This window comes from Gallinula chloropus (assembly GCF_964237585.1).
Source record: "Gallinula chloropus genome assembly, chromosome: 13".
Taxonomy (NCBI): domain Eukaryota; kingdom Metazoa; phylum Chordata; class Aves; order Gruiformes; family Rallidae; genus Gallinula; species Gallinula chloropus.
The window spans coordinates 20,440,811-20,460,629 of NC_140098.1; the positions used below are offsets into that span (position 1 = coordinate 20,440,811).

At 52.6% G+C, this 19,819-nt stretch overlaps 2 protein-coding genes across 3 annotated transcripts in view; one reads left to right on the plus strand and one right to left on the minus strand.

Annotated features, from left to right (window-relative positions):
• Window positions 1–13,975, plus strand: part of GNAO1 (G protein subunit alpha o1) — a gene marked incomplete at both ends in the record, with an annotated part of 134,699 nt that extends 120,724 nt beyond the window's left edge. The window contains 2 exons of one of the 2 annotated variants that reach the window (XM_084270030.1): window positions 12,027–12,180; window positions 13,770–13,975. In XM_084270030.1, the coding sequence (XP_084126156.1) occupies window positions 12,027–12,180; window positions 13,770–13,957 (342 nt within the window). Of the gene's footprint in view, window positions 1–2,555; window positions 2,744–12,026; window positions 12,181–13,769 lie in introns of those variants that run through there. The other variant, XM_084270029.1, reaches the window with a different exon arrangement.
• A 3,741-nt stretch (window positions 13,976–17,716) lies between these two features.
• The window catches only part of AMFR (autocrine motility factor receptor), a 28,824-nt gene continuing 26,721 nt past the window's right edge, over window positions 17,717–19,819 (minus strand). Inside the window, exon 14 of the mRNA XM_084270097.1 lies at window positions 17,717–19,422. Coding sequence (XP_084126223.1) covers window positions 19,272–19,422 — 151 coding nt within the window. The 3' untranslated portion in view covers window positions 17,717–19,271. The remainder of the gene's footprint in view (window positions 19,423–19,819) is intronic.

The window sequence follows — 19,819 nt, forward strand, 5'->3', positions numbered from 1 at the left end:
CCTGCTTTGGGTGGAACAGTCTGTGACCAAGGAGCTCAGAGGCTCCAGCTGAATTCAGAAGAGCATCTGCAGGCTTGTTCTCCAGGGAGGCTCTGGGTGGCTGTCACTACCAGCACATTTCAGCCATCTACTCATCCGCTCGGTCCGGACGGAACCAACGTATCCCTGACACATTTGTCTCCAGAGATCCAACAGTGGAGATTTCATGGTCACTACAGTCAAAAGCTCATGGTAGTGCCAACCCCAGACCTTTCTAGTTGCAAATTAGCTTGCTGCTTACCACCTTTCAGATGCCTTGTGCAGCATCCATCCCCTTTGTAGCAGCACTTCTGGATACCAGAAGGAAGATTTTTGTCATGCTTTCTTGTTCTTTCCCTTTTCTCCATGAAGCAAACCCCTTTCCCCCCTTCCTCAGGGCATTTTGCAGAGCCAATTTTGTGTATCTCTAACTGAAGTCTCCCAGTAACCCCTCTCTGAAGTAATACATATCCCTGATGACAGAGAGACTAGAAGAAGATGGGGTTTCAGTTTAGATACTCCTGCGCAAAGCATCTCAGCCTGAGAGAGAGGACCTCAGCAGGCATCCAAACCAGAAGTGAAGAATATGGATGCCCCCTCCCTGGAGGTGTTCAAGGCTGGTTTGGATGGGGCCGTGAGCAGCCTGGTCTAGTGAGGGTGTCCCCCCGCCCATGGCAAGAGGTTGGGACTAGATAATCTTTAAGGTCCCTTTCCAGCCCACAGCATTCTGTGATTCTATATATGACCCCAAGGCATTTGGCAGTGCAGGTAGAAGTTGGAAGTTAGCTTGTGCTAATGTTAAGCCAGACTTTAGACCCAGAGTGGACACTTAAGCTCGCTCAGCCCTGCTTTGCTGACCACGGCTCAGAGGATGAAGCCTTCGTGGCATTGCAGAAATGCAGCATTATTAGAAAGTTGCCCTGGAGTCAAAAAGAATTGCCTGATGAAAGTCATCAGCCATCAAACAGGCAGACTGCGAGCGCCACAAGTCGGTCCCACTAAATGCTTTTAATAAAACGAAGTTTCTGGTGTCCGTTAGTTCTGCTGACAGAGAATCACAAGAGGGCTACGTCCACAAATTTGTGTGCCTTATCCTGGAGCACCGACCGTTTCCACCCCATTAATTCACTCCTACTTTTAACCAATCCACAATACTTAGCCAAGCAGCAGCAGAATCCAGGGCATGTTTTAAACCGAGCTGGCATGAATGATTCCCTGCTCTCCCAGAAGGACTCCAGCATCCAAACCCTCCTGCCTTTGAACCACCAGCTTCTCTTCCACAAAATACCAGCTTCCCTTCCATAAGACACCCTCCTGGTGGTGTGCAGCCTGCAGATCTCTTCCCAAACTCTTCACAGAAGTCCTTATGCCAGAACCTTCTCCAGGAAACATTTTGCTTGTCTTACTTCAAGCATATTCTCTCGAGTCTCATAGTCTTTGTGAGCTTGTGTCTTTCACCCCTAGGTCCTGCCAAGCACCCTGAAGGGCTCTAGCAGTGGTAACACTGCTAATGCTTGTAGATCCCACTCCCTCCACAATGCTTTGCTGGTGGGAAATGGTGTTACCTGCTAGAGAGAGCAGCTTAGGGCGTAAGATTTGCTGTGGTTGAAGGTAGCTGGTCTGGGAAGTCACCTGCACTCACCTGTACTCAGCTGGACCCAGTGCTGCTGGAGAGCTGTACCCCCCTGAGACCCCAGTTTCCAGCCAGAGCCACAGAGTTGATCAGAGCCCAGCCAGCAGGGAGCCGTGTGCATGTGAGCCAGGCCAAGGCTGGCCAGCTGAGAAAGGAGCCGCTCCTCTGCTTCATTCTAACACAGAGCCTGATGGTTTATAGAGTTCAGCACAGGCATCTCTACACACCAAGCCAAGGAACTCCTTGTGGCATGATTTTAGCTCTAGCAGAAGGGCTGCAGTCCCAGTTTCACAGAAGGAGGGACATTTTCTATTAGCTTTCTTAAATTCTGTTGTAGAAATCCCCACTTTGCTTCCTAACAGAGGCCAGAGGTTTTCATGTCCTCTTCTCTTTGCTATTCAGGGAAAGGAGGGCACGGGTACCGGTACCGCCCTCGATTCGTGGACATTTTAACTCCTCTCTTCCATCAAAAGCTGAAACTTTAATCAAAAAAATCTTAAAAATAAAAAAGCCAAGCCTTTGCACCAGGTCAAGCACTTAGTGTGTTCCTGGCAGGTTGGGGGTATTTTTCCCTCTTTATTTGTCACTGTGATGCGGAATTTCTTCTGGTTTTCCCATCGTAGCCGGTCCAACCCTCACTTAGCCCATCCATTTTGTCTCTATAATCAGCAACTCAGAATAAAAACACAGCTGAGCTGACAGTCAGAGAGCATCTCCTCCCTTGCAGCAATCCTGGCTGGCCAAAGTGCCCATCCCCAAGACGGAGATGGGGCAGCTGGCGTGGAGCAACCTTGTACGAGCTCCCCGTGTCCCTACAACAGGGTGCTTGCGGGCACCCTATGGATTTAGGCTTATGGGATTGCTTTAACCCCCTCTTTTTCCTTTCGTCTCGGCTCTCTTATAGGCCCCAACTCTTTCACGGAGGCGGTGGCTTATATCCAGGCTCAGTACGAGAGCAAGAACAAGTCCCCCAACAAGGAGATCTACACGCACATCACCTGCGCCACCGACACCAACAACATCCAGTTCGTCTTTGATGCCGTCACGGACGTCATCATCGCCAACAACCTGCGGGGATGTGGACTCTACTAAAGCCCTCTCCTCCCCTCCTCTCCTTGTGCCCACCGGGAGCATCCTCCGGTCCCGCAGACAGGTCCTCTCTCCCCATTTTTTTCCCCTCCCTCCTCAGGAGATGATGAGGAAGAAACACATAAAATCCCACCTCCCGCCCCAGGAAACGTTGCAGCAAGTCCTGCTTTCTCCAGCCCACCATTTTACTTTATTCTTTGTTTACTTTTGGTTCAGTCCCTCGCTGCCTCCTTCTACTCCCCCGCCCCGTTCCAGTTCATGGTGCTGGAGAGGGAGCTAACATGTTGCCCACAAAGTGCACTTCAACTGCCAAAAGACAAAAATACTTCACTTTTTTTAAAAAGGAAAAGACAAAAACAAAATACAAAGCCTTAAAATACTGGTCAGCATCACTGTAGTTTTGAACCAAACCCTTTTTTTTTTGTTGGTTTGTTTTTTCTTTTTTTTTCCTTGAAATTAAGGGATATTTTTTAATTCTCCTAGTTATTTATCTTTTGGAAAAACAACACTATTCCTTTGGGAAGTGCTAGGGATCACTTTGAGGGTACCTTATGGCTCCAGCTCCGACCCCAAAGCCGGAGGGCTCGGGGTCGAACGCAGCCGCTGCCGCTTGGGTTTACGTCTTTTCCTTTTGTCTTTTTTTTTCCTTCTTTTTTTCCCTCCAGACAGCTGTTTGAACAAGTAAACCAGCCATATCGAGTTCTGCTCGTGCCTGAGACAGGCACAGTAACAAAACCTACTAAGCCTTGCCTAAAACCATTCGTTGCCGGTAACAGTTTTACCTCAGGTCTTTCAAAATTAATGTTAAAATATGTCTAGTGGTTTGAATAACCTGTTCCTTAGGCTTTGGTGGGTGCCACAGAGCTGCTGGGCTGAGGGGGGGGGCAGTGCCAGCTGGGCTTGGACCCCCCAGGAGCATAGGCAGCAAGGATGGCCTGGGGACAGTGTCCTGACAGACACCCCACAGTGAGGATGGCGACCTGGGTACCCCAACGGCCTTTCCCAAAGCATCTCCCAGCCTCAGTGGTTAGAGCACAATCTGTGCTCCTCCTCCTGTGTCTCTTTCCAAACATCAGCCCTGAAACACGCCGTGGTCACTATGCCAAAAATATTTGGCACCAGCTTTTCATAGGCGGAGTTTGACCTTCGAGGTACCTGAAATGCGGAGAGGTGCTTTGGGAAACCTCACCCTGCTTGGGGGACAGCAAGGCCTGCAGGAGACTCGCAGCTCTTTATCACTCCTGGGGTGTCTAAACACCCTTGGCAAGTCCACCCTTGCCCTTGGAGCCTCCTTGGCTGAGCAGAAGCACATCGTTTGCCTGTGTTGTCCCCTGCTTGGGTGTCCCAAGAGGGACAGCTCCAGGTTTGGTGTCTCCTGTCAGGGCAGCTCTTTACCTGAAGTGAGAAGGATGGTTTATACTGGCTGCGTAGTGGCAAGAGGCTGTTCAGGGAGCTGATTAGAGCCAAGTGATGGAGAAGGAAGAGTGCAAGGAAGAGAGGGAAGAGAAGAAGGATGGGCAAGGGAAGAAGTGTGGAAAGGGCGAAACGGCAAAATGTGGGTATACAGCTGGGAGAACGAATGTGGCTGGGCTGAGGTGATGGGTGAAGGCAGAGCAGGGTGTGAGAGGTGGGGTGTCACCTCTGTGAGTGTGGATGGACCCTGAAAAGGCCACCCCAAAAATGGGTATGGTGTCTGGGTGTGACACCACCTCCAAGGTCCCACTCAGGTCATACCTGCCCCTTGGTGCAGGTGGGCAATGCTGATCCCTGCCTCTCCCCGCCTCTGCTCAAAACCCATCGACCTGGAGAGCATCTTCCCAGGCCAGCTGGGGGCTTGGCTGTCTGCTCCTGGGAGTCCGAGCTGGGGCTCCAGAGGTGCAATGGCTCTCTGGGGCCATGCCCAGGGACAAGCCCTCTCATCACGTCTCGGAGAGGAGGTGTGCGAGAGGCCCAAAGCAGCACAGCCCAAGGGCAGGCACGGCCTGGTGTGTGGCACGGAGCAGGGAGGGGCACAGGGAGCAGGGATGGGCACACAGGACAGAGAGGAGTGGCCAGGGAGATTTGAGACAGAGGGTGCAGAGGGGAGATGGGGCAGGTTGAGGCAGCAGGCAGGAGCCAGAGGAGAGCCCCCATCAGAGGTTGTGCTGTGCCAGGACAGTGCTGGTGGGATGTAGGGGACAAAGCCCAGCCAGGGACGCGAGCAGGGAGCCCCCCGGGAAAAGCCGCAGCCAGGGATGTTGGCAGGAGCCCCTGGGGCAATCAAGGGGCTGTCGCCATGTGAGCAGCCCACAGCCCAGCATGGTTGGCAGCCTGGGGGCAGTGACCCCCTCTGTAGCACTAAAGGCTAAAGCTGCATTTAGCACCGTACTGTGAGGGGCCAGTGCTGCTCTGCCCGACACTAACAGCAATAACTCCAGGGCTCTGCCTCCCCTGCACTGGCATAAGTGAGCACCTGATGGCTGTTCTGCCTTAAAATACCTCTAGCCAGCCAGCAAAGTCCCGCTCTGCTCCCCCTGCCACCTCCCACCCATTCGGCTTGTTTTCCCAGGCCCCATGCCCTCTCACAGCTCCATTTCATGCCAGCACACTCTGCTGTACAGCCATAAACCAAAGGAATGCTGAGCACAAGGCTTGTGCGTGTCGCATGGGTTGGTTTAGTTTAGGATTGAGAGTCAATGAGAAGGTTTTCCAAAGAAAGGATTCCCAGTGAGAAGCACCTCCTTGGATCTCTGATTCCTCAGAGGGGATGAGCCCATGACAAGGGGGTGGTGCTTCTGCAGTGGAGGGGCAGGGAACAAACTGGAGGGCTGCAGAGGGACAGGGATGCTCCCAGAGCTCATCCCTGTGGGATCCCATCAGTACCACCTGGCATCCAAATGCTCTGTCCACATCAAAGCGAGGGCTGAAAAGCTGAACATTCCTATTGAAAGTGCAGGTAACCAGCACCAGAGCAGCGTGCTGATGGCTTGCACTGCCAGCAAGGCAGCTCTTGGATCAGGCTCTGCTGGAAGAGTTTGATCAGCAGCACGAGGATCTGTGAGGCTCTCTGTTCTCACCCCGTGCTGCGGGTGACATTTCATCCGAGCGAATAAGTAACAGAAGCTGTTCCCAGTGAAGGCAGCACCAAGCCAAGACTTCAGGAGTTCCCAGCATAAAGCACACAGGAACATTTTGATAAAGATGATTTAAATTAACCCCAAACTCCACCGAACGCAGCCGAGTCACCGGTGCCGGCTCACCGGGCTGGATTCAGGCAACCTGTGTGTGACCGGCTCCGACCCCCCCCCACCCCAACTGCGTCTGGATCCCCAGCACGTTGGTGACAACCAACGTCCGGTGCTCCATGGCGAGAAGGGGGGAGAGGAAGAGGAGGAAATGTTGGCATGCAGAGCTTTTCCTTTCATTTTCTTGGGCGTATTGTGTGCCCCAAGCACCGTTTCAGCTGCTGCCACTGACATTCCCTCCCTCACCCGTGCCTGGCGAGGATTCACTGACAGAGGCTGGAAGCAGCGTTTGGAAAAGCGAAACGCTTCCAGTGTTTAACGCTGCCGCTCCTCCCGCTTGATGGCTGCACACAGAGTTCTGTCTCCCCAACTCCTGCCAAAGCGTTACTCACTGCCGACTCCCCGCATCCTCCCAAGCCTCTTCTGACAGCTGTGCCTTCCGCTTGCGATCTGTCACCCCAAGCGCCAGCAATCCTTGCAGCAGATGCCTAGAAAGAAGACCCTGAAATGCATCACCCACTTTCAAAAAAGCCCTTTTCTTAATAGCCCCTTGTGCTTTGCAACTGTGATGCTCCAAATCCAGATCCCTGCAGCACTGGTGGGGTTTCATGTGCGGTCACCATGTAGCGGGGACGGTACAGCCGTGTACGAAAGCATCTCGGAGCACGGGGGATGTATTTAAATCTTTAAGCGCAGAATTGAGATAGCTACATACACCCCCTGCTGCCCTTCAAAGCTAGCGTGGGGATTTGAAAAAGATACCCTTTTTGGGATGTGGGGCAAGGGGTTTAGTGCCTTGGGTCGCTAGTCCAGCAGCATTGTGCTAGGGGCTTCATGTTGAGAGCAGCGTTAGCCACTCGCTGTGAGCTGCAGCCAGCAGTAAGAAAGAAACTCACTCTGTTGGCAGTGAGAGGGGGTCAGGGGTGTGAAGCCGCAAGACAAAACCCAAAAATGCAAATAGCTCCGTTATTTAAACCCCAGTTCCAATGAAATAGGGGAACTCATAGGAGGACAGCCCCGAAATGAGCCTGCGGACCGGGGCTGAGCCGCAGAGCCGTGCGTTGCACAGGCTCCTTGGGAGGCTGCGGCAGCGGGGCTCATTAGGACGACCAGCAATAAACGAGCACCGGGAAAGCACACGCCAAGGCACAGGCACCAGCCTCAGCAGCCAGCTTTTCCTTTAGCGCATAGCGGTCACGCTCCTGTTTTTCCATACGGCCGGAGGAGCCCAGGGAGCGGCAGGGCAGCAGGACCTCTCGGCGAGGCCATCTGGCCCCTCCGTCTGCTGCCTCTGCCCTCCCACAGGGTCCCAGCCGGGTCTAGCGAGGGGTCCGTCAGCTTCCCACCGCTCCCCCTTCCCTGAAACACTTCCCACTGAATCTCTCTCAGAAGTTTTGTATCAGAATTAGCTTCTTGCCCTCAGCCAGCTTGCCAGGGTGGCCATCCAGCCTGTCCCTCCACAGAGGGGAGAACATCCTCAGTAGATGAGCTTTGGTTTCATGGGGCACTAAGAGTATTAACAAGAGTGGTCAGTACTGCAACGCCCATTAAACCCTTTCTGGTGGTTCTAATCTCCTGTGGCACAAGCCCAGTGCTCACTGGCGAGGGAACAGGCTGTGTCCTCAGGCCAGGAAGGGAGGCTGCAGGTGGTCAGGATGGGACACAGATAATGTCCTTTTGCCAGAATAGCCCAGTGTGCCCAGTTGCTGCTGAGCAAAGCATTGGGCAGCCCCTCACTGTGCAGCTCGACAGGGTGCAGATTGGGGTGGCAGGTGTCCCCCACAGGTGGATGGGCAGGCAGGGGAATGCTATGAGGAGAACCGAGCCTGCACCATTAGCCTGGGAGATGCGCTCGAGTGTCTTGGGGCCAAAAAAATTAGCACCTGGAGCCTGGGAGGGTTGTTGAGCTCCTGGGAACAAGGCTGACAGTTTGCCGATGGCATTAGAGAAGCTTAGTACTAGTGTGTGTGTGTGTCTGTGCTGGGCCAGGTTTGCTGCAGGCTCACGACCAAAAACCAACCCCACAACCATTCCCAGGGAGGCAAAAACACTCAGTAGCAACCTGAGGCCATTGGGGATGGTGCTACTAAGCATCATCCCCACCTACCTGAACCCATCACATGCACGAGAGAGCAGAGACACGGTGTAGGTAGCACAGTGGAGCGGACCACAGTTCTGCCTCTCCTTCCCCTGGGGACAGAGCAGACAGAAACACTCCCAAAGCGCCCCGAGACGCAAGCACACACTGTCATCTCTGAGCTACTTCCATGGCACAAGCTAATGGGCACTGACATGAGTTACGCTGAGAACGTGGCTGTGGAAAGGGACTTCCCACGGGACCACTCATGTCCCAACCAGCAGTCTATGAGGTCTTTACTGGTGCTGCAAAGGCGAACTAGCACTGCCCTGGGACACGGATGCATTGGTAGGAAGGGGAGGACCAAAGCCTCCCAGCTGGCACTCAGCAGGCAGAGGGGATGGAGCTGGACTGGAGATAGGGCAATAGCATCCCTGTCTCCCAGAGAGGGCAGCTCGGTTCCCTGTGGGCTCCAGCAAGGATGGGGAGGAGAGACCCGGGTAGACAGCGGAGGGCTGGGAGGCAGCCTGACACTCACTGCCCCAGCCCCTCTCCTACACAGTGCCTTGGAAAGTAATGTCAAGACCAAACCCTAAGCACGCTATAGCACAAGGCAAGTGGCTTCAGGTATAAACCCCCCCACCACAGGTGGGGAGAGGAGACCACTGCAGGTACAATGCCATTTCCAGCGCTGCCTGAGTCTCACCAGTCTCTCCAGTGCTGGAGCAGTTCAGTGAGCAAATAGCACTGTTTAAAGACCAGCCATTTCCCCACTTAATAGCCCAGTCCCTAATTTAAACACCCTCAGCCCTATTCCTCCCCCCTTCCCTTTCCTTCTCCCCCTTCTAGCTCGACAAGGGAACGGTGACCATCACCCTGCCTCCGGGCTGCCCTCTCCCCACCGCCTTTCTTCCCGAAGGATCACAGAGGCCACCACAACTTTCCTTCTGCTGGTTTCCCGCGGAATCGTTTCTCCTGCATGTTCGATGGCCCAAACTGTATTAACTGTAATTTTGTACGAAGAGTGACTGTCCATTGGTTAATAGAGCCTTAGTTATTGTAATAATTTATTGGCTGTCAGTAATGTATTTATTAGTTACAAAATGTTAATAAAGTGCCAGCTCTTTTCTAGCGTGAGCGGGTTTTTATTGTGTCTCCCTTGAGCACGCCCAGCTTCGCAACCCCATTCCTCACCCTACGACACATGTGGCAGGTCATCCACCACAGCCTTGTTCCCTGGCAGTGAGGGCTTGGAAAAAGGACAGAACCAAGAGGTATTTCATTTTAAGTAAGTATTTCCTTGGTAGTTTCCCCCCCCCCCCCCCTCTTTATTTTTAAGCAGACCATCTTCACCACGGTTTCTGTGCATTACTCGGCTTCTCAAAATGACTATTCCCCACTCCCAAGTCCTCTACCCCTGCGGATCTACATCACACTATCTGTGTTTTCTCTGGTGCTGCCAGACCCTGCTCCAACATCTACCCATCCGTCCACATCCAGCTGCAGATTCAGCAGTGGCGATGCTCAGCACAGGTGTGGGCAGGGCAGAGCATCCGTGCTGCACCATTGCTTTGTGCCTCTTCCCAGAAGCCGGGTGATTTTGGGTCACACATACTGCTTCTTCCTCCCCACAGTAACATGGTACTTGGAGCATCTTTCTGCCCTGCTGAAATAGCACTCACAGCAGTTCGATCTTCTCTGTTAAAACCAAAGATCTTCCCTGATTTGGGGCATGGAATAAAAGAAACCAGGAGAGTTTTCCACAAGCCTCATCAAAGGGAATTCACTGTCACAGTGATTGGCGACACTGATCACCAGTGATGGAACTTCAGCTGGATGTGTCCTTAGCTACGTGTCCGCACGCAACCCATCCTATGGATCCAACAGAATTACAGACCAACCCTGAAGAAAAACGAACAGCTGAGAGGGGAAAAGGATTTTTTTGTATCTATATGGATGGATTGGTGATTTTAAAGACACCTCCAAGCTGCCCTCCTGCCTGGATCTTCCACACGGGTCTATAGAAGTCACCAGGGTTATTTTCCCCTGCGCCAGGGACTTTCCTTTCCCCAGGCACACACTTTATTCCAGCTGCTCCTCCAACACCATCACTCCTTTATTTAAACATATATAGATGGGACAATACAAAGAGGGGAAAAAAAAATAACCAAACCCTGAAAACCCAGATAATTTCCATGCAAGCCTCAAGACCAGGCGTTTTGCAATAGCCACAAGTTAAGAGCAGCCACATCCTTTTGCAGCAGTTTTTTTTTCCCCATGAATATGCATTTTTAAAATATAAAACAAGAAAAAAAATTATAAGAATCAAATGAGGTCCTGAAGCTTTGGAAAGCAACTGCTTGGCATCCCCAGCTCCTCTTTGTCAAGGAACCGACAGTGCAATCTCAAAGCCTTTCAAGATGAAATCAGACATCTGCTAAATTTTGCATGCGAAGCTGCAGTTGAAGTGTAGCTAATAAAATGACTCACTAATAAAACATTCATGGAAAACTCCAAAACCTGTAATTGGGTCATCATTTCATGAGTTCTCACAAGTCTTACACGAATTTAGACTCGCCGGTGTGTGTCCCATTTGCTGCGCCTCCAAATAAGAGGGGCTCCGAGGGGGCGATGCTGCAGGAGGGTTTCCCACCAGCCCCCAAGTATCTTTTCCACCCCTGAGCATCCCTTCTGCTGCTCTCAGCTTCCCGCAAGGCTTCTCCAGAGAGCAGAGCATCCTGCACGAGCCCAGACTTGTGGGGCCTCAGCACTGAGAGGGGGTTGCAGAGAGGGGCACAGGGGGAGGCAGGGGCATCAGCTACGTTGAGCCCTGGTTTTGCACCAGAAGCTTTGCAAGTTCAAGGACTAAGCAAGGTGGGGACGTGTAATGAGAAAGGTACTGGGAGCACTCAAGACGTCTCCCCAGGATGTGAGAGGAGCAGCAGGAAATGGCTTGCTGTATCCCAGAGCAACTTCATGATGGAGAACAGTTCCCAAGAGCTCAAAGCTGTGTCCATCCAGCCAGCAGCACCTTCACACTCCCAGCGAGCACTCACCCCACACACACCCCACGGCTGCTCAAGCGAAGCGTGGATATAACTCAGCCTGATGGTGCCCTGCAAGAACCGGTGGACAGGCCAGGACAGCCTCACCTCCTCCTCCTCTCCTTCTGTCCACTCTCCACTCCTTTCCAGTAACACCTTCGGCAGTGTGGGGAAAGCCGGCTTCGTACGGCCTTCATCCATGTACAAGAGGACAACTACATTTTAATTGGAGATGTCCCTCTCTGTCTGCCCCTGCTGAAGCTGGTGTGTCCCCCCACCAGCACAGCACATGAGACCAGGGTGCTCAGGGGAGTTGTGGGCCGGGCTGGCAGAGGTGCCTGTGCCAGGTCCCTCCGTGCAGCACCACCAAGATTTCTCAGCCACAGCCCAGCCACGGCTGCTGCAGTCCCAGAGATGGGCTGAAGGCTCTCCCAGGGACAAAGGGCTCCTCTGGGACAGGACCCGGCCCAGTCTCAGGGCAGTCCCTCAGCACCCTGGTCCATAGAGCCACCTTGAGGTGGCCAAAGCTCCCTCCTTGTCCCCATGCTCAGCACACCCCAGCTTTGACTGCCTGTCAGCCCTTTGTTTTGGCTCTGCAAGCAACACTTCAGGGCACACAGCCCCTGAGGAGCCACGGGGCTGCTGCCACACTCCTCATCGTGCCAGTGAGGAGAACACAACTGCTTTTCCTAGAAGCTGCATGGCTCAGCCCCACCAGGACACGGTGGGGGACCAGCTGCAGCCTCCGCACCAGCCTTGTCCCCTGCCCAATACCCATCTCCTCCCGCTCCGTAACCAGCTCTCTCACCACTGCCTCAATTCAGGGGTTCATTTTTTGCTTCCTAACCATTTCCGCTCTGAGAAGTGTTCTCCTCTCCTCTAACTCTCTCTTTCTCTCTGCCTTTCTCTCCCCTCTCCTCCCTCCATGCTCCCCGTTGCAGAACCGCATGCACGAATCTCTCATGCTCTTCGACTCCATCTGTAACAACAAATTCTTCATCGATACCTCCATCATCCTCTTCCTCAACAAGAAAGACCTATTTGCCGAGAAGATCAAGAAGTCGCCTCTGACCATCTGCTTCCCCGAGTACACAGGTACGTGCCAGGGCTGACGTGGCACAGCCAGGCGTGAGACCCATCACTGCGCCGACGGGGCTGGGGCAGGGGGGTTGGGGCTGCATCTCACACCAGAGGTAGGCAGGGGGGATGGATGGGACAGGGCACTTACTTTGGGAGGTTGGGGAGGGTGGCAAAAGCATTGCCCACCTTTGAGATGCGCCAGCATCACTCTGGTGGGGCGGGGATCTGTCTGACACACCCAGGATTCCTGTGGCGAAACTGCAAGACCAACGGATGGGACAGAGAGACAGTCAAAATGGGTTTTTAAACAAAACTGAGGCAGCTTGGGGGAAAAAAGAACAAAAACCAGGGAAAGGGGATAAGAACAAACATCCTTCCCAAGCACTCCCATGGAAAGATGAGAAGCAGCTCAGACTCAGCAGCTCCAGCACCACGCAAACCTTTCAGTGCCTCCAAACTATTTCACCCACCCTGGATGCCAGACCCTAGGGACAGGGGAGTGCACAGGACAGTGGCACTCGTTCCCCTGTGGCATAAGTGCACCCATGTTTCTACCAGAGGCTTTTAGGCTTCACCACCACGAGAGCAGCAGAGCTTTTCCCCAGCCACACAGCAGGACACCTCAAACCATCCCACACGGAGTTGTACAACACATCCTGGCTACTCCAAGGAGGAGGAGAGGCAGAGGGTACCCAGACACTTCCCCTTTCCTTCAGCCACCCACTGCACCAGGAAGGAGGGGAACAGCAAGCTGGAAAAGGAAAATAAATCTCCGGATAACAATGACTCTTCCAAAGGCGATTTCAGGGGCATAACCGGGGCTCCGCAGCTCCCCACAGGGGCCAGGCACAGCCATGCTCGCTGCTGTAAGCAGCTTAACACAACAGTGCACGTTTTTCAGCTCAAACATCCTGCCCCTCTCCAGCCCCACTCCCCTGGCTCAGCCAGTGGGTGATGGCATATGTGGGGGGGACCCCCACCCCATCCCAGAGCCTGAGGTGAGACATCCAACCCCCCAGCCCAACAGCATACAGAGGGGCTCAGCCCAGCTAAGGAGACACAGCCAGCACCCATGGGTGACATCAGAGCAACCACTAACCTACCTACTGGCCTGGGGGGCCACCAGGCCCCCCGGCCTTTTTTTCCACCCCCTCCACCGTGCTCCCATAGGATGGGTGCTGTGGGATGCACCACAGAGACTCACCGATGGTGCTGGGGCAGCAGCAATGCCAGGAGGATCATCCTCAGGAACGGCACTGCCGAAGGTGGAAACCCCTTCCCCGGGGAGAGGGTAATAAAGGGAATGGGCGGAGAGAGCAAAGCAGCAACACCTGGGTGGGGGGAGGTCCCAAGAGCCCAGGTGCTCTGGGATTCAAGGCAGGAGAGGGAGAAAGTGGGGTGGAAAAGGGTGAGAAGGAGAAAAGGGGTCAAGGGGCCCTGCCGAGGGGCAAACTGGGGAGCAGGAATGGAAAATAAATGGGGTTTGTTGGGGGTTTTTGAGAAGCGAAGCAGTTTGCAGGCGGTGAGGGGCCAGAGGGTGATGACCTGCAGCCCTGATGCCCCCCCTGCTCTGTCCGTCCCCCCTTCCCCACCTCTGCCCACAGGTCCCAACACCTACGAGGACGCGGCCGCCTACATCCAAGCACAATTCGAAAGCAAAAACCGCTCCCCCAACAAGGAGATTTACTGCCACATGACGTGCGCCACAGACACGAACAACATCCAGGTGGTATTTGACGCCGTCACCGACATCATCATTGCCAACAACCTGCGGGGCTGCGGCTTGTACTGACCGCCCCAAACTACACCCCCCCCCCCCCCAAACACACACACACACACTTCCTCCCCCAACCGCGGCGCAAAGCGACTTCTTTGGTGGCGGCTTCGGCACCAGGAGAGAAAAGAAAGAAACAAAAAAAACGACAAAAAATCAAACCAAACCAAAACAAAAAAAAATCCAAACAAAAAAAAACACTAAAAAAAGTTTTAAAAAAAAGTTTAAAAAAAGAAACAACCCCAAAACCCCCCAAAACCCAACGCAACCACACACGGCCACGCACACACACGCACGCACACCACACACACACGCACGCACGCACGCGGGAAGGGGGGAGGAGGGGAGGGGGGAAAGGGCAAAAAGAACCCCAAAAAGGTGAAACAAAATGGGAAAAAGAATCAAAAAACCTGGATTGAACGAGAGGAAAAAAAAACCAAACAAAAGCGTAAGCGTAATCATGTGAGTTGGTAAATACAAAGGCGTAAGGAAAAATTATATATATACGTATATATATATATATATACACAATAAATCCATCCCCCTCCTGTCTCTCCCCCATCCCCTGGCAGGCTCCAGCCCCCCATCACCCCTCCACCCTATCCTGTACATCCCCAGCTTGTGGGAACCGCCCCCCCAGGGGCTGGGAGGGAGGGGGGGCTCTGCCCAGCGCCCCCCACCCCAGCAATCCCCAGGCATCCCCCTCCCCAGGGTGCTGGTCCCTGGCCGCGACTGAGGGGGGGGAAAGGGGCATCACAACAGGCCAGGTGCTGCCCGTGCCCCCGCCGCAGCCGTGCTGGTGCTCTTGTGCAGGGGGGGCTTCTCCATTCTTTTAATTATCTTTTAATTATTATTATCATAATTAATTATTGTGGATTTGGGGTTTTCTTTTAATTATTACTAATTATTTTTATTTCCAGCAGGGAAAGGCTGGGCTGCCCCCACCTGACCCCCCCCCCACCCTGATGCTGCCCCCAGACCCTAAAAAAGACCTTTTATTTGGGTTCTTTTTTGGTTGTTTGTTTCTTAAAACAAAAGTATTGGAAAAATCCCACACACACACCCCACCGGCCGTGTGTGGAACCCCCACTACCCCCCCCCCCCCCCCGGAGCTCTGGGGTGTTCCAAGTTCAATTCATAGGTATTCGCGCCCACGTTAGGCCAAGGCCTCATGAGCCGGGGAAGGCCGGAGGGATGGGGTGGGGGTTATTTTTGGTTTTGGGGTTCTGGGGGAGGGTTTTTTTGAGTTTTTTTTCTAATTTTCTCCCATTTCCAATCCCTCCCAGTTCAGGAATTGCCCGCTCCCAGTCGTATCCAAAAGCACAGCTCGGGCTCCTGCCCATCACCCCTCCAGCGGGGCCTATGGGGGGGGGGGAGGCGGGGAGGGTTACACATGGTGAGAGATTTTATTTTCTTTAATTATTATTTTGTTGTTGTTGTTTAGGAATTTTGGGGGGTTTGAATTCTTTATTATTTTGGAGGGTTGTTTTTTATTAATTTTTAACCCTTCCCAGTGAATGCTTTTTCGTGCTGCTTCTCTCTCTTCACTGCCCCCCCCCCCCCCCGAAAACACACACATCACCCCCAGGTCTTCTCCTCCCTTTTAGTGACTGGTGTTTTTTCTCTCTCATGTGGGGATGTTTGTGCTGCAAAATGAAACAAAGGGGAAAAAAAGGGGAAAAAAAAAAGGAAAAAAAAGGGGAAAAAAGAGAAAATACTAAAAAAAAAAAAATCAAATTTAAAAAAAAGGCAAAGATGGAAATAAGTTCTGAATTTTGAAAAACACACACACAAAACCACAGGAAATAAGTTAAAAAAAAGAATAAAAATGTAAAAAAAAAATATAAATCGAATGTAGTGTTTACATTGAAGCCACCGTTTTCATGACCAATCCCTTCGTCATTTCTACTTTGATTAGTAACCAGACGTCGTCACGGGGTTCACTTTTACCTTTGCAGAAGAAGAGCGGGGTCACGACCTGTTTAATGATAAAAAAAACCGAATAAACGATGAAGAAACTGGGGAAAAAATAAAGAAAAAAAAGAAAAAAAATTAAAAAAAAAATTTAAAAAACTAGAAATAAAAATATTATATATATATATATATAAAAAGCGCCAGGTCTTTCTAAGCCTTTCTATTACCAATCAGTGAGGTTTCTGTGATATATTACACACTGCCAATCTCTTTCTCTGACTAATGGAAAAAATTCATGTGTAGCTCAATAAAGAGAATGTTTGTCTGTACCCCGGGCTCCCCCCTCCTGCGCCTCCGCCTGCTTCTTTGCCCCCCGTCTCCGCGCCCGCCTGCCTCCTTCCTAAGGGAGGAAGGAGGGGAAAAGAAGAAAATAGCTAAATATCATGTTATTTTGGGGGGAATGTGCCTCTAGTAGCATGGGCAGGAGGGGCTGAGCTGAGATTTGGGTGTAAATCTTGGGAACCCCCTCCTCCTCCTTCTCTGAGGTGTCAGAACATCTGCGGGAGCTGAAAATTCCCCCCTCCTCCCCCCAAATAAAAGCGCCCTGAGGAGGAAAATATGTTTATGCCTTTGGGGAGGGCAAAGGCTGTCACAGGGGTAAGTCCTTAGGGCTGTGGACACGGCTGAATTCCCTCCAACATGAGTTTTGCCCCCAGAGATGGAGGGGAAAGGTCTCCAGAAGCACTGAGATTCCCACCAGGCTGCAGGAGCAATTTGGGGCTTGCTTGGTTGGGGTTTTCTCACCTTTGGGATGGAGTTTTTTTGTAGTTTGTGTTTTCTTTTTTTTTCCCACCTCCTTTGTCCCAGCTCCAACAAATACTGCCAATGGGCACCGTGACCACAGCCAGGATCCCCCAACCCACCTTGGTGCCACACCAGGACACCCATCAAGCACCCAGTCCCTCCCAGCATAATTTTTTGAGGTTCCCACCATTCCCAGTGATGCAGAAGCAGCTCCCATGGGCACTGGGAAGTCCCGCAGGTGCTTCCTCACACAAGCTCCCTTGCCAGGGGTGAGGAGCCAAGTCAGAGGCCACCATCAGTCCCTGGGCTCTGCACAACCCGGCCTCTCATGCCCAAACCAGGTTGTTCTGATTGTGCCACAGGAATGGCATCTGGAGATCCCCGGGGAGCAAAGGGAAGAACCACTGGGAAAAGGTCGGGAGCCCAACCAGAGGCAAAGGCTGGAAAGAACATCCGGAGGGGCTCTGAAACACCCCGATCCCTTCCCAGTTCAGTTCCAGGAGCCGCCCTCCACCCAGGCAAGGCGTGTGGCCCCTCTCCCCATAACCACTGCAGCCCGAGTGGGAAGGAGAGCAGGCATAGGAAATCAGGGATTGGATTTTTTACGTATATAGATTTGGTTTAGTGGTGAAATTGGAGGTGGCCACGATGCCGCAGAGCTCACAGAGCACTCGGAGGCGGCTCGCACGCTGCTGTGGCCCACCTAATTAATAACACCCAGGGAAGCAGTGCCACGGCCCAGCTAATTAATAACACCCAGGGAAGCAATGCCATGGCCCAGCTAGTAACATCCGGGAGCACTTCACCTTCTGCGCCTGGGGAGGGGCAAGGACAACTCCCCAGGAGGACAGAGCAGGCTGGCGATGTGACACCGACCTGTGTGACCTGTCCTAGGGACCCTGCTTGGGCAGGGGGGGTTGGACTCAATGAGCTCTAGAGGTCCCTTCCAACCCCTACAAGTCTCTGTGAAAGGGAGCGAAGTGCAGACACTACACTGAGAAAGTGACCCCAGGGCAGGAACGGGACAAGCCATGGTGGAGAAATTTCCAAGCAAGTTCCAACACTGACCAAGGTTTTATTTTTGGTTGGTTTTTTTTTTGTTGTGTGGTTTGTTGGTTGGTTTATTTTTTCTTAAACAATAAAACCAAAACAGCTGTGCTCTGAGCAAAACCAAAGAGCTCAAATAAAGATAATCCTTTGAGGTTTACTAACAGCATCGCAAGGTAAGGCTTCCCAAAGGGTTTCATCGAAATAAATTACTTTCACCTACACATGGATGCAACTCCTCTCCTTAAATTCACCCTCAAATGTCCTAAGGACCAACAAGTTAAAAATAGAGAGTTACCAACAATCCAGGATAATACTGGGCTCCTCCTAAAGGACGGTGATACTCAAAACTCTTCAAAAGTTTAAAAATTAAGTCACTGCCATGTAAAATTCAACTACGCAAGCGAGCATCCGCGGCTCTGGGTCGGAAGGTCTTTAGAGAGACGTGAGGTTAGCAGGTGGGGCCACAGCCAGCCTCGGGTCCAGCCACCCACCCCCTTTCCCAGCTCCTCTGGTCTTTCCGAACCAACTCGCCGTGGAGTTGTGGGGTTTTAAAAAGGAAAACAAGAGGAAAAAATAAAGATGAGAACGAAATAAGAAGCGAGGCGGTGGAGCCGTCGCTGTGAAGTCCCATCCGCGGTGCTCTGGAGTCCAGCAGACCAAGCAGGCTGTTCTCTCGCGCTCCCCTCGGCTTAGGGTAACACTGATTGGCAGGGGGGTGCCACCTCCTCGCCTCGCAGCCCCTCTTCTTTGCTCGGTTTTGCCCCCCTCAGTCTCTCATTCGTTTCTGGCCATAAAAGGCAAAGGAAAAACAGCACCATCCCAGGGCTCCACCTGCACGGAAGAGCCCAGCAACGGTAAGCTGGTAAACTTTTACGCAGGAATCGAGGCGTAGTGGCGCTCTGCTGAGCAATTCATGATCTCATGGGGGGTTTTTCCCCCCCGTTACGCAGCAAGACAGCTTCCATCCCAAGAACCGGCTTTCCAGCGGCGCTACCTTCACACCAGCCTACGAAGCTCTCCTTGCCATAACCAGGGATTGAAGAGCAGGTGCCTGCTCGTCTAACGCAGGGTTTGCCAGAAGTTTCTACGCTTTCTTCCCTCTTGGAATAACTCACCCTGACCTCGAGCCAAACATGCCAGTGCCCTCGGCACCCCACGAGTTGGGAACACGCTTTCCCTGCCTCTTGCTGTGCGGTCAGCCCGATACCTCGGACGCTACGCTGCGGAAATCGCGCCCCGTGGTTTAAAAATTGCCTTCTGTTTGTGGAGGGAAACGATGTCACATAGAAAACATTACAAAAAAAGATTAAAAATTAAGAAAGGGGGGGAAAAGAAAAAAAAAAAGGTTAATTTGTCAGCTGTCCAAACGTTACGGTCAGACCACATGCTTTATACAGCAGAGAGGCAGCCAGCTCAGGGCAGCGCAGCCAGCTGAACTCTGAAGAGACAGACACTTTCCTGCTGGTATAGAAAGCGCTGGGGGTGGGGGGTGTGGGGAGGTGTCTGTATTTAATTTATTTATTCAACATTGCTCACGAGGAGGAGGAAGGAGGGGCAACGGGCGCTAAGAGTTCTGCTGCATCTGAAGTCTCCGTTCGGCGGCAGCGGCAAGCGTCCTGCGACGCAGGGTGACGGGGTCGGCGGACGCTCCCTCGGGCGCTGGAGAGGGCTTCTCTGCCGTCAGCTCCTCATCCGAGGTTTTGTTTAAGTAACGCCTGCAAGAGGGAAAAGGAAGAGATGGGTGAGCAGTGCCCACCTCATTTTAGCTGTGGAAAACACATCACTGGCACAGCTCTTAAGTCAGGAAGGCGCAAGGCACGCTGGAAGCTGGGAAATACCTCGATGAAAGCTCACACAAGTTATTTTTTTTAAAAAGCCTGTATAAAACACTTCTGACTTTGCAGAAGCTCTTTGTGTCTGTGCAAGATCCTCGTGTCTGTGGGAAAGAGCCAGTTGTAAAGGTCAGAGCTCTACTCTCAAGTCGGAGCAATTCACCCAGACTGCAGGCTCCTGGTTCCTGTTACTCCGCCCCCTGTAAGTTGCTGGTGGGGCCCAGCATGAGCACTCGTTCACTGGTGACAATGAGTAAACCTCAGGGTACTGCAGCCCTGA